Source organism: Pseudophryne corroboree, chromosome 1 (genome assembly GCF_028390025.1).
Source record: "Pseudophryne corroboree isolate aPseCor3 chromosome 1, aPseCor3.hap2, whole genome shotgun sequence".
NCBI classification, from domain to species: Eukaryota; Metazoa; Chordata; class Amphibia; order Anura; family Myobatrachidae; genus Pseudophryne; species Pseudophryne corroboree.
In genome coordinates, this window is record NC_086444.1 from 781113337 (window position 1) to 781127703 (window position 14367).

The 14367-nt window shown below is 45.4% G+C and overlaps 1 protein-coding gene across 2 annotated transcripts in view; it reads right to left on the reverse strand.

Annotated features, from left to right (window-relative positions):
* The window catches only part of LOC134910209 (alcohol dehydrogenase 1-like), an 84335-nt gene that overhangs the window by 23627 nt on the left and 46341 nt on the right, over positions 1–14367 (reverse strand). For both annotated transcript variants that reach the window (XM_063917980.1, XM_063917990.1), the window contains 2 exons: positions 7016–7103; positions 3221–3440 (listed from right to left, as the gene is read on the reverse strand). In XM_063917980.1, coding sequence (XP_063774050.1) covers positions 3221–3440; positions 7016–7103 — 308 coding nt within the window. The remainder of the gene's footprint in view (positions 1–3220; positions 3441–7015; positions 7104–14367) is intronic.

The window sequence follows — 14367 nt, forward strand, 5'->3', positions numbered from 1 at the left end:
GGATTGGCTTTCCGACAAGGCAGGTTTTCAAGATGTCGGGATTGGCTTTCTGACAAAGCAGACTGTCAGGGTGTCGGGATTGGCTTTCTGACAAAGCAGGTTATCAGAGTGTCGGGATTGGCTTTTTTCCGACAAGGCATATTTCTGAATGCTGGATGGACCCAGCAAGGCAGATATTCGGAGTGCTGGACGGAACCAGCAAGGCAGGAGTTTCTGGAGTGCTGGGTGGAACCAGCAATGCAGGTTTTCTATGAATGCTGGATGGAGCCAGCAATGCAGATTTCCTGGTGTGGTGGACAGAACCAGCAATGCAGGTTTTCTAGGGATGCTGAATGGATTTAGCAATGCAGGTTTTTTCCGGAGTGCTGTATGGACCAGCAGTGTAGGTTTTCTAAGAATGTTGAATGGATTTAACAATGCAGGTTTTCCGGATGCTGGGTCGGAACCAGCATGGTAGGTTTTCTGGATGCTGGGTGGAACCAGCAAGGCAGGTTTTCAGATGCTGGGCGGAACCAGCAAGGCAGGTTTTCTGAATGCTTGGGGGAACCAGCAAGACACAGATGTCGCGGTGAAAGGCAGAACAGTCTTTAGGTGCACTGGAATAACACACCAGTAAACTTGGACACGCTGTGATGTAACTACCGGTATGGCCCTTTAAGATCAGCCAGGGAGTCAGGTAGTGCTATAATGGTTAAAGCACTGTGTCTAATACAGCTAGAGATGCAGGAGCTCACTACAGAATGATAGACAACAAAGCACTGATTGCTTGCCAGTGTTGGGACTTGGAACTTATACCCCTTGCTCACTGCTGACTGGATGAGGGATTCACACTACGAGGAAGTGATTCCGGATTGGACCCAGGAAGTTCAGCTGACCAGGAACTGTCATGGCGACGTCCATCGCTGGTTTTGGAGGGAACTCCAGCATGGTGTGTGTATAGACAGACAGTAATGGCCACAGGCCCTGAGAGCACAGGGAGTTGTATCTGGTGACCAATGGACTTGTGGATGCTGGCACGGAAGCATAGGACAGCACAAAGAGACCTGCACTTTCCAGATAGAGAACTCATCACTTAGGGAACTCATGGTTCTGGTGAGCTGTTTATCCCAGCCAGTAGAAAACACACAGGATACAGGACAGATGGCAGAGGTAAGTCACCAAATGATATGATTTTAGTCAGGATTGTGACAAGCTCTCTCCTCTCATACAATATCTGATGGGTAGATGCTCTTTTAAATGGCAGCTATAGGAGGATGATTGCTGGTTACAGCATTTCATGACAGTTGAGTTTTCCAGACTGCTGACGTACTCCTTGCTCTGAATGTTGCCAGGAATTACTGTTGCCTTTCTACCCCAATTTTACTTATTGTCTGTTGCCTGGACTGACTACTGCTTGTGTACCCCGAATTGGCCATTCACCTGTCTGGACCAGCTACATCCAGTGTGCACCATCTCATTCATTGCCATATGGATTGACGTTTAGTTTGCTATCTGACTCTTTTGTTCCTTGCTGTCTGAGCTTTGCCTGATAGTCTTCTTTGGAATTGTATTAATGTGTCCTCATACACCTGGAACTTTTGCACCTTATGGTGCAAGACTCATGGTGCAACATACAGCAGGTGCTCAACTACAGATACCAATATTTTCCTGCATTTTACATCTTACTTGCACCGTACCATACACATATTTGCTTGTGGTGTCCTAGATACTTACTGTAGGATTAGTATTTTTGTCCTCATGGAATTGGTACAGTATACATTTGCATATTAAGCATAAAACTGTAGCCCTAGGCATGAGGCAGGTCACTCATATTGTATCTCTATTGTTTGCCTTTTTTTACCCTTATTAGTGAATGAGGTGCACGGAGAAGCTACACGAAATGCCAGAATCATTAATCAGAGTACCCATGGATTTCACGTTTGTTGTATTAGTGATGCAAATAAGATGTATATCTTGTGGAAAAGTCTCTGGAGGGACACATGGCGCAGCTAAGCTGCAAAGTCCATGGCACACCAAATGGGCTTCCTGGCGGCATTTGAGGATAAGTCTTCGATGACACATCTGTATCCTTAACATCATATTATGGTCTGGAACAGTGCTTGATAATTAGGTCATGGAAGTACCAGTGAACACAAAGAACTGGAGCTGGCATAGGTGAAGGCAAGACCAACTCTAGTGACTTATCAAGTGTAGATAGCTTTGTGACACATTGAAGCACATTGAAGTGCTTGACTAAGGGCCTAATTTAGACCTGATTGTAGCAGCAACATTTTTCTTACGGTAAAAACCATGTTCACTGCTGGGAGAGGGGGTGGGGGGCAGATATAACATGTGCACAGAGAGTTAGAGTTGGGTGGGTTATTTCGTTTCTGTGCAGGGTAAATACTGGCTGCTTTATATTTACACTGCAATTTAGATTTAAGTTTGAACACACCCCACCCATATCTAACTCTCTCTCCACATGTTATATCTGCCCCACCTGCACGGCACATGGTTTTGCCCATTAGAGAACAAATTTTGCTGCTGCGATCAGGTCTGAATTAGGCCGTACATTTCTTATTTATCTTGTCATACCTCCCAACTGTGCCAAATTCAGCAGGACAGTCCTGCTTTTTGGACATTGTTCTGCTGTCCCACTCACAGACCGCAGTGTCCTGTGGGTGGATGGGAGGCTGAAGGGGGGGGGGGGGGTCATTTGATCACTGTTGCTTTGCATAGCATATGCATGCCACCCAGAAAGTTCAGAAAGGAGAGCTTTGTGGCAGTCCAGCTGCTCAGGGAGAGTTGGGCACACCCCCAGAGTGACAAAAATGGTTGACGTGCCACGAGGCCATGCCCCTTCCAAGAGACAATGCCCCTTTTCCCTAATATTTTAAGCAACCTGTTTTTTCCTTTAAACTAACTGCTGCTTCAAATCTAATTTCTTTATATTGATGGTTTACATTTGGCCCAAAATATTTTTTTCCTGTTATTCACACATTAACTTTACTTAGAAAAAGGATACCTATCAGTTCTCAAAGAATCATGCTACAGTACATGCTAGACAGGGTAGTAAAGGTGTTACAGTATGTATGCAGAGAGGCCAACTTTATTGTTTCAGGGAAACACAGTTGGGTCTATGAATTAGAGATACACATGTAGTGCAAACCAAGTAGTGTTATTATATCAGTTTATTCTTATCCTATTGTTACATTGCAGAATAATGTCATTTAGCACTTACTTTACCAGTGTTCACAGCAGAGCCATATCCTGTAGAAAAGCCACATCCAATCAAGCAGACTTTTTCCAGCGGTGCATCCTTATGTATCTTAGCAACAGCAATGTCATCCACCACAGTGTACTCAGTGAAAGTGCTGGTGCTGACGAAGTTGTGAACAACTTTCCCCTTGCAAGTAAATCTGCTGGTGTTGTCCAACATCATCCCATTGTATTTACCAATGCTGTTTAATAAAAGGAAAAATATCTTAAGACGTTACATTTTCACCTTTTTTTTAAAAACATGCAAATTGCTACCTAGTGACAGCTTATTTCTTAGTATTTAGAATTTGGATTTCATGTTTAAGCTTTGACTACAATGCACTTGAGCTAGCTAGTGGCATCAATTATCCTAATTTGTAACTAAAATGCGTTCAGTTACTTGTCTGCTTCTTGTCTGAGGGTCTGATTCAGAGATGGACATTCAATGCCGTTTTCAATTTCTGTCTGATTTTAATGAGGAACATACAGGAGACATCTCAGTAGAAGAGATGCCTCCTGCATATAGCTGCTATCCCAGCACTGCGATCAACGTCACAAGTTGGGATCCAATGGTCCAATGGTCATGATATTCATACAGATGGCCAGCTGAGTAAGCCTCAGGTTACAAAGCTCACCAAAAGAAGGGGGATCTGTGATGCCAGGAAGTCTGCATGGTGACACGCAAACCCTTAGCTCTCCCCTCCCAGAAAAGGGGGGGCGACACGAATCCCCGTTTCCAGGAACACAGGTCTAGCCCCATCCCCTCAACACTGCTACCTGTCAATCAGGCAGCAGCAGAGGAGAGTTATGGATGGCAACGCAAGGCCCGTTCTGTGCATGAACAGAAAGAGCCTTGCGCAGCTGCAGAATCCCGATAATTGTGAATCTGCAAGTGTCCCCTCTCCTGTGTCCACTCTGAATCAGGCCATGAATGTTTTCATTGCTGTTGGTGTAAGTCTGACTCAAAAGTGTGGTCAGTTACCCCCAAGTAACAGACAAGCTGACATATTGGCCCTCATTCCGAGTTGTTCGCTCGGTATTTTTCATCGCATCGCAGTGAAAATCCGCTTAGTACGCATGCGCAATGTTCGCACTGCGACTGCGCCAAGTAACTTTACTATGAAGAAAGTATTTTTACTCACGGCTTTTTCTTCGCTCCGGCGATCGTAATGTGATTGACAGGAAATGGGTGTTACTGGGCGGATACACGGCGTTTCAGGGGCGTGTGGCTGAAAACGCTACCGTTTCCGGAAAAAACGCAGGAGTGGCCGGGGAAACGGTGGGAGTGCCTGGGCGAACGCTGGGTGTGTTTGTGACGTCAACCAGGAACGACAAGCACTGAAATGATCGCACAGGCAGAGTAAGTCTGGAGCTACTCTGAAACTGCTAACTCGTTTGTAATCGCAATATTGCGCGTACGTCGGTCGCAATTTTAAGAAGCTAAGATTCACTCCCAGTAGGCGGCGGCTTAGCGTGTGTAACTCTGCTACATTCGCCTTGCGAGCGAACAACTCGGAATGAGGGCCATAGACATATACAGTATGTAAAAGAATAAAAGAAAAAATTCTAAAATTTTTTGTATAGATAGATAGATAGATAGATAGATAGATATCCCTCAATTAATGAGGCTAAATAGTCTTATTTTAGGAGAAAATTCTAAATAATGAAGAGCTGGTTCTAAAGTGATAGGGTGTTTGGCTTTCAATTACACTTTTGCATAATACACAACCTCAAGAAACCAAATGAGTAATAAAAGAAATTAGGTTGTTTAAACCTCTAGGATGAGGGGTGTGGCATGGAGGAACATCACATGTCTTAGCCTGCCTATGGTGTGGCAGGGGTTGTATCTGTGTTGGACTTTATTTAAGGGCTTGGTGCTGTGGTCAAAGACTCATTGTTTCCAGTATTCCCACCCTCCCCCCCTCCCTTGCAGTTTTTGTTGGTTGATGATTGATCATTGGCTATTTTGTGACAGGAAAGAATGGCAGCCCAAAAGTCCAGGTGCATTAATTTATTTTGGGTTCGCTCCCATCAGGGGGTAGCGCCATCACCCAAACGGGTGGGTAGTCAAGTAAGAAGGTGAGTTGATACCTTTGTTAGTATTATAGTGGAGTTGTGCACCCAAGCCCACATTCATATGTGGTTGGAGGGACTATTGCTGCTGCTTACATAGAAGAAGCAGCAATAGCAGCTTTAATATAGTAATGCAGCAGGACGCAGCATCGGATCATGTTAAAAAAAAAGCAAGCAACTGGACAAAACCATTTTGCACTGCAGGGGGGGTGCAGATGTAACATATGCAGAGAGTTAGATTTGGGTGGGGAGTGTTCAAACTGAAATCTAAATTGCAGTGTAAAAATTAAGCAGTCAGTATTTACCCTGCATAGAAACAATATAACCCACCCAAATCTAAGGGTGGGCACAACCCAGAATGACGAAGATCATGCGACGATCGTGAAACAATTTCCCTTGAACTTCCCGAGAGCTCCCGGGCAGTCCCAGGCTCACGATTTGTTAAAAATGGTACATTTGTGTCAAACGATTGTCAAACGATCATGATACGATTCTGATGGTCGTTAGATGGTCAGATCCGGTGCATTGTGTGTTGCACAGTACACCATGCGACTGTCTTGGCCTTTGAAATTTAAATAATGGGAAATTCCACTCAAATAGGCGGGTCACTCACAAGATGGTATCACGATGGATTGGAGATGCAAACACGCACACGATCGGCACCCAATCGGAGGTCAGATTGATGAATATTTACTGCAGTAGGTAAAATCTCTAGTCTAACATACGAGTGGCGGGGGCGCGCATCGGAACAGCTGTACGATTCTGCACTTTTTCCATAAATTCGATAGAACGACGTCTCGAAATCGGGCGATTGGAGGCCAAATCATCCTGGTGTGTAGCCATACTAACGCTCTCTGCACATGTTACATCTGCCCTACCTGCAGTGCAACATGGTTTTGCCCAGTTGCTTGCTTTTTTTTAGTTTGCTAACAAACTTGAATAACCCCTACTTATACACACAGCCTGAAGGTAATTTTATACAATGTTTTTAATTAATTTGAAGTATGTGCATTAAGTGAAGCTTGTGTACATTGAACAAACAAAAAGCAACGGTATCACCATCTCAGTAATTTTCAATATATTCTGTATTTTAGAATATTCATTATTTTAGAATTTTGGATATAGGAGACTGATGCCGCTTTCAGATCGCAAATGCCGGATCCCACCCGGTAAAAGAAACGTGTCCTTACCGGGTGGGATCCGCCATTTGCTCTTCTCTGCTGGCTTTCCGACCTGGCAATATACCGGGCCGGTTGCCATAGCAGCTGTGGGGCGCAGCAGCAGCAGGGGCGGGGGTGGAGGCGGCGCTGGGAGATAAGCTCATCTCCTGCGCCGCCTCTGCCTATGCTGTGAATGGGAGCCGTGTCGCATCGAAACGGCTCCCATTCACACAGCACCTGACCCGGTATTCAACCCGGTAATAACCCTTCTTTTTAACCGGGTTGAATTTACTGGGTCAGGCGACCCGCTAATTCGGCCAAAGTGCTTTCACATCGCACACTGATCCGTTTCGACACGGCAATATGCCGTGTCGATACCGGGTTATTTGTGCGATGTGAAAGGGGTATGAACCTGCATTACTGTTCTCTACAGAAGATAACTATTGTTTTCTTTTTTCTTTTGGCATTGTATTGGTTTATACTGCTATGATAATTATTTAATATGTGTTTTTTTGAGATTTTCTTATGATGCACAAATTACTAACTCATTTTTGTAGCATAAATTACTGTCCGGATTCAGGCAACATCTGCATTTTCCACATTGAGGAACAAACAGTGGGATGACTTTGTCTCCTGCAGGAAAGAGAAAAGAAATTTAATATTGAAGAATAATAATTTGCTAGAAATGCTGTTTAACATCAGAATTAAATCTCAGACAGGAAGGACTTTATGCAGGTGATCCGTGCTGTCAGTGGGATTAGAGTCATGTGGTTGGAGCATGTTGAATGTTAATGTAAACTGTCATTTAACACACTTAATATAGACTTATACAGGTATAGAGCTACAAATGTCTGCATGGCTAAGTTTGCATAGCATGCTGTAACTTAATGTTACGCTGGTCACGGCTCCTTTTCTCAGTGGGGTTTATTTGTAACTGTATTAAACAGAGCATCAGTGGCGGAACTACCAGCCGATGCTCTGCACCAGGGCCCGTGGCAATGAAAGAGCCCATACAGTAGCTGGCCACATCTGTCCTAATAATGAATCTAAATGATTCATTAAAGTACGCAAGCCAGTCACTGCGGGCCTGTAACCATGGAAGCTGCGGTCAGGTTGGAGGAGAAAAGGGGGAGCCCCTCCTCTAAAGGGACTGCATCTGCAGGACCATGCACTCCCTCTTATTTCCCTCTACCCTGCCACCTCCTATCCATAGGACCAAGCCTGTCCCTTTTTCCCCTCTGCTCTCCCTCTTTTCCCCTTTAACCTGTTCTCTCCTGACAAAGGAGCAATGCCCACTCCCTTCTTCTCCTTGCCCCTTCCCCTTCTTCCCCTCAACCCTACTCACTCCAAACCTTAGGACCACCCATCCCCTCTTCCACTCTACCCTGTCACCCTCATTCTACTCTGGAGCTCCACAAGACAGAGGGCCTCATGGTAAGTTCATGTGGAGTGAGGCACTGAAATGTTTTAATGTTATAGTGAGGAATGTAGTGCAGTGCAGTTATCTAGTGTGGCATGTAGAGGGAAACATATTGTAGTGATGTAGTGCGTTGTAAGGGGGGGTTGCATTGTAGTGATGTAGTACAGCATATAGGTGGTTTGTAGTGTAGTGATATAGTTCGGCGTGTAGGGAGGATGTCGTTTTAAGTGTTGTAGTGTGGCAGGGAGGGGGTTGTAGTGTAGTTAAAAATACCGGGATCTCAGTGCTTATCCTGACAGAGATCATTCAAGTCACAAAACTGTATCTTTAAAAATCTGGTTACTTTATTATAAAAGTGAAATATTCTCAATCATTGCTACAAAAGTAGTAAAATAATTCCTTAAGTTATATGACACCTCTAAATAAAGTCTTGTACTTAATAATGATTACCCTAATACCGGTATACTACATGAATACAACAAGGACTTACAATAACAACAAATAACAGAGCACATAGGCAAATTTGTAACCTCAATGTCCACTGTGAGGAATATAGAAAGTCTTTACAGTAATCCAATAGCCAGTTAATAAAATGTCATACTACAGATGAAGCCACGCACATCATTGCTGCTGCTGTGCCATAAAGGCATCCTAGTCGCTCCATCCAAATAGTGCAGGCTGGTGAAGTAAGGCATGATAAGGTGCAAGAGGATCCACAGTGTAGTGATGTCATTGCGGCATGTACGGGGGATGTAGTGTAGTGATATAGTACAGCGTATAGAGGGGTTGTAGTGTAGTGATGTAGTGTGGCATTTAGGAGGGATGTAGTGTACTTAAGTAGTCATGTACTGTGCAGCATGTAGGGGATTATTGTGTAGTGATGTAGTGCGCCATATAGGGGATGTATTCAGGGGTGCATCTAGAGAGGAAGAAGCCAGTGTGCAGACTCTATTAGGGCCCTGTCCCTATTGGCATCGCTATATACTCTATGCACTTGGGTCACTAGGGTTCCCTAGCACTGTCCCAGAGTCTAGTATGCATGCGCAGATCTCTGGGGAATTGGCACAGCTGTCAATTTCCTGGTGATTTCTGAGTACTGCTGCTGCTGATAGGATACTCTGGAGGGTAAGTATTGAAAAAAATGGGTGCTGGGTGTGCGGCATGGGCTCCCCTGGACCCCAAGGGCCCATGTTCTCTTCACATAAATCTTCAAAGTCCACACAACATCCAAGGACTTTGAAGAAATTGAGGAGTCAGTAGCCACTGGCACCACAATAGGTTGGTTGATATGAAAAGCTGACACAACCTTCGGAAGAAATTGCTGACGCATCCTGAGCTCAGCTCTATCTTCATGAAAAATCAAATAGGGGCTCTTGTAGGACAATGCCCCCAATTCCGACACACATCTAGCAGATGCCAATGCCAACAATGTGACAGTCTTCCGAGTAAGAAACTTGACCTCAACATCCAGTAAAGGCTTGAACCACGTTAAGATCCCAAGGTGTCGTAGGAGGCTGGATGTGCAGAACCCCTTTCAGGGAAGTCTAAACCTCAGGGAGGGCAGCCAATTGTTTCTGGAAGAAAATGGACAAGGCCGAAATCTGGACTTTTATGGAGCCCAGGCGCAGGCCCACATCCACCCCTGCTTGCAGAAGGAGGAGAAACCGTCCAAGTTGAAACTCCACCGTAGGAAACTTCTTGGATTCACACCAAGACATGTACTTTTTCCAAATCCGATGGTAATGTTTTGACGTTACTCCTTTCCTAGCCTGTATCAGGGTAGGAATAACTTTGTTTGGGATGCCCTTCCAAGCTAATATCTGGCGTTCAACCTCCATGCCATCAAACGTAGCCATGGTAAGTCTTGACAAGCGAACGGCCCCTGTTGCAGAAGGTCCTCTCAAAGAGGAAGAGGCCTCGGATCTTCTAGCAGTAACTCCAGAAGATCCGCGTACCAAGCCCTTCTTGGCCAGTCCGGAGCAATGAGGATCGCCTGAACTCTTGTTCTTTTGATTATTTTGAGAATCCTTGGGGTGAGTGGAAGAGGAGGGAACATATATAATGACTTAAACACCCACGGAGTTACCAGGACGTCCACCGCCACTGTCTATGGATCCCTTGACCTGGAACAATACCTCCAAAGCTTCTTGTTGAGGCATGAGGCCATCAGGTCTATTTGAGGTACGCCCCAAAGACTTGTTACCTCTGCGAACACCTCTGGGTGAAGGCCCCACTCTCCCGGATGGAGATCGTGTCTGCTGAGTAAGTCCGCTTCCCAGTTGTCCACTTCCAGAATGAAGATTGCTGACAGTGCCAGCGCATACTTTTCCGCCCAGAGGATGATTCTTGTTACCTCTGACATTGTAGCTCTGCTCTTTGTTCTGCCTTGTCGGTTTATGTAGGCCATTGTCGTTAAATTGTCCAACTGAACCTGAATGGCCTGATCTTTTAGAAGGTGTGCCGCTTGTAGAAGACCGTTGTACACGGCCCTTAGTTCCAGAATGTTTATCGGAAGAATGGATTCCAGACTTGACCACCTTCCTTGGAAGTTTTCCCCCTGGGTGACTGCTCCCCAACCTCTGAGACTTGCATCCGTGGTTAGGAGGATCCAATTCTGAATCCCGAACCTGCAGCCCTCTAGTAGGTGAGAAGTTTGCAGCCACCAGAGGAGCAAGATTCTGGCTTTTGGAGACAGACGTATCCTCTGGTGCATGTGAAGATGAGATCCCAACCATTTGTCCAGGAGATCCAGTTGGAAGGACCATGCATGAAATCTTCCATACTGCAGAGCCTCGTAGGAGGCAACCATCTTCCCCAGAATGCGAATGATGAACCGATACCCGGGTTGGCTTCAAGACCTCCCGGACCATTGCTTGTATCACCAATGCTTTCTCTTCCGGTAGAAACACCCTCTGTACTTCCGTGTCGAGGATCATCCCCAGGAAGGACAGTCTACTTATCAGCTCCAAATGTGACTTTGGAAGGTTCAGGATCCACCCATGATCCTGGAGCAGTTGAGTTGAGAGAGCAATGCTCTGTAACAGCTTCTCCCTGGAAGACGCTTTTATCAGCAGGTCGTCTAGATAAGGAATTATAGCCCTCATTCCGAGTTGTTCGCTCGCAAGCTGCTTTTAGCAGCATTGCACACGCTAAGCCGCCGCCTACTGGGAGTGAATCTTAGCATAGTAAAATTGCGAACGAAAGATTAGCAGAATTGCGAATAGACACTTCTTAGCAGTTTCTGAGTAGCTCCACACTTACTCGGCAACTGCGATCAGTTCAGTCAGTTTCGTTCCTGGTTTGACGTCACAAACACACCCAGCGTTCGCCCAGACACCCCTCCGTTAGTCGGTGGTGTAGCAGAGGGAAGAAAAGTTGAATTACCCGCAGTTGCTGTGGATATCAACGCTTCTAACGCTTCCCCAAACAGAGCCTGACCTGTGAAGGGTAGGTTCTCCACACTCTTCTTGGATTCCACGTCCGCAGACCATTGGCGCAGCCAGAGTCCTCTGCGTGCCGAGACAGCCATGGAAGAAGCTCTTGCGTTCAGATGTCCAAGGTCTTTCATGGCTTCCACCATGAAACCTGCAGAATCCTGTAAAAACATTTCAATGTCACTTCTATCCATAGAATCTAAATCCTCTAGTAAAGTGCCTGACCACTTTACAATGGCTTTAGAAATCCATGCACAAGCAATAGTGGGTCTTAAAGCTACGCCATTTGCTGTGTATAAAGATTTGAGTATAGTCTCAATCTTGCGGTCAGCCAGCTCTTTTAAAGCGGTGGACCCAGGGACAGGTAAAACCACTTTCTTAGACAACCTAGAAACAGAAGCGCCTATGACCGGCGGGTTTTCCCACTTTTTCCTATCCTCCTCCAGGAAAGGAAAAGCAATGAGAACCCTTTTAGGGATCTGAAACTTTTTCTCCGGATTTTCCCAGGATTTTTCAAACAATGAAAATAGCTTTTTATGTGATGAAGCGTGGGTTAACCCAGATAGAAAAGTGCTAATTTCAAAAAAGTTATTGGCATTATACCCTTTCCCGCCAGAGGTTAGGGCGCGCTGGGAAACACCCCCTAGGGTGGATATCCGGGGGATAGCGGCTCCGCAGGAGACAGGGCACAAAAATAAAGCTTTAGGATCAGGTGGTGTGCACTGGCTCCTCCCACTATGACCCTCCTCCAAGCCTCAGTTAGGATACTGTGCCCGGACGAGCGTACACAATAAGGAAGGATATTGAATCCCGGGTAAGACTCATACCAGCCACACCAATCACACCGTACAACTTGTGATTTGAACCCAGTTAACAGTATGACAAACGTAGGAGCCTCTGAACAGACGGCTCACAACAATAACAACCCAATTTTTTTGTAACAATAACTATGTACAAGTATTGCAGACAATCCGCACTTGGGATGGGCGCCCAGCATCCACTACGGACTACGAGAAATAGATTTATCGGTAAGTAAAATCTTATTTTCTCTGACGTCCTAAGTGGATGGACGTCCTAAGTCTAATTCTATAGACGCAGGGAAGGTAAGGGAAGCTTTCTTATTGTCAGTAAAGTAAGCCTCCTCCAGCTGCTCAGGAACCTTATCAGTAATGTATAAAACATCCCTAATAGCCTCAATCATGAGTTGCACCCTCTTAGCAAGGGATACCTCCTCCCCCCCCCCTTCCCTGTATATCACCATCACTGTCCCCTGAATCAGAGTCGGTATCCATGTCGACATGCATTGTATTTGCAAGAGCACTCTTTTTAGGATATACATCAGGGGTCTTGGATGAGGTAGCAGGAGCTGAATACGACAAAACCTCTACAGATCTTTTCAAAACATGAGTTTCAGTCTCCTTTTGAGCTATCCTAGATGAAATCTGGGATATCATTCCCTTAATAGAAGCCACCCATTTGGTTTCAGATTCAGAAGGCTGAGACAGTATATTACATTCCTGAGTACATGGAATAGACTCCTCTGGAGAAGATACACACTCCGCAGCACAAGACACGTGGGGCCAGATGCATCATTGTTTGGAAAGTGATAAAATGGAGAGTGAAAAAGTACCAGCCAATCAGCTCGTAACTGCCATTTTTCAAAAACAGCCTGTGACATGGCAGTTAGGAGCCGATTGGTTGATACTTTTTCACTCTACATTTTATCACTTTCCAAGCGATGATGCATCTAGCCCAGAGTCCCTAGACATGGTTTTGTGAGATATATAAACATACACACACAGAGAGTAAGGAGCCAGCACACACAGCGCCCCAGTAGGCAGTTATATGATAAATAAAACAAAAGACTGCAAAACAAGCGCCTGATCATCAAGTTATAAAGAATAGACTAATGTTATAACACGTCTGAAAATGACAATTCCTGAGATGCTGCGCTTGCCAATACTATGTGTAGTATTGAGATAGCAACAGAAGGAAAAAGACAAACGGCTGCGCTGGATGTCAGGAATATAAATATACTGTACAGAGAGCCAACGTAAAAAATAACAATATCTATTATAAATAAAACATATACCGGTAAAATGATTAAGAACAGTCACTAATAGTGAACTTGGGGTAACTTGTAGTAGCTCAGGATCAGTATAATAAACGTGACCTTAAAGGAAAAGTTCCGTATTCCACTTGATAAGATAGGTAATTAATAGAGAACAGGGTGCACTGGTAATATCCCAATAGGATGTAAGTCCCTCGGTTAGAATGAATCTCAATACCTCTCCGGTGGGCTGGTCAAAGCCAAGCGTCCTCGGCATATGTGTCCTGCAATGCCCACATACGCTGTGCAGCGGAGGGGAGAAGACCGTCTTGTTCACAACCTGGCTGTGGCGGCGTGTATGTTAAAGCCGCTAATGACGGAAGCTGTGAACGGAGGGTGCAGTGGGGATCGATGTGCACCTTGTAGTTACACCTGAGCTAGGTGTGAGTGGGGGCGGGTCCTAATCATTTTACTGGTATATAATGTTTTATTTATAATAAATATTGTTATTTTTTACGTTGGCTCTCTGTACAGTATATTTGTATTCCTGACATCCAGCGCAGCCGTTTGTCTTTTTCCTTTTTTCCAGTTATATGATAAATGCCTGGCGCTGACTGAGTAACCTTAATAGGTTAAACAGTTAATAACACTCTCTCCCCCCCCCTTCTATAACCCCCTGGTGCTGCACAGGATAGCTGGAGTTATGTGGAGGGTCAGCGCTCCTTGTCAGCGTCTCTGTATGTGATCTGCAGGGAGAAAATGGTGCTGGTGAGTGCTGGATCCACTCTGAGGAGAAGCCCCCGCCCACTGTCAGCGCTGTGCTCCTTATGCCGCCATACCCGCCGGTGACCTGCTTACCGGGGCACCGGAGTCATACTCACCACTCCATCTTCTGGCTCTGTTAGGGGGGGCATCAGTGCTGCGGGAGTGAGCGGTCGCCTCAGGGGATTGCGATCATCACGCTCAGGAGCTCAGTGTCCTGTCAGCGGAGAT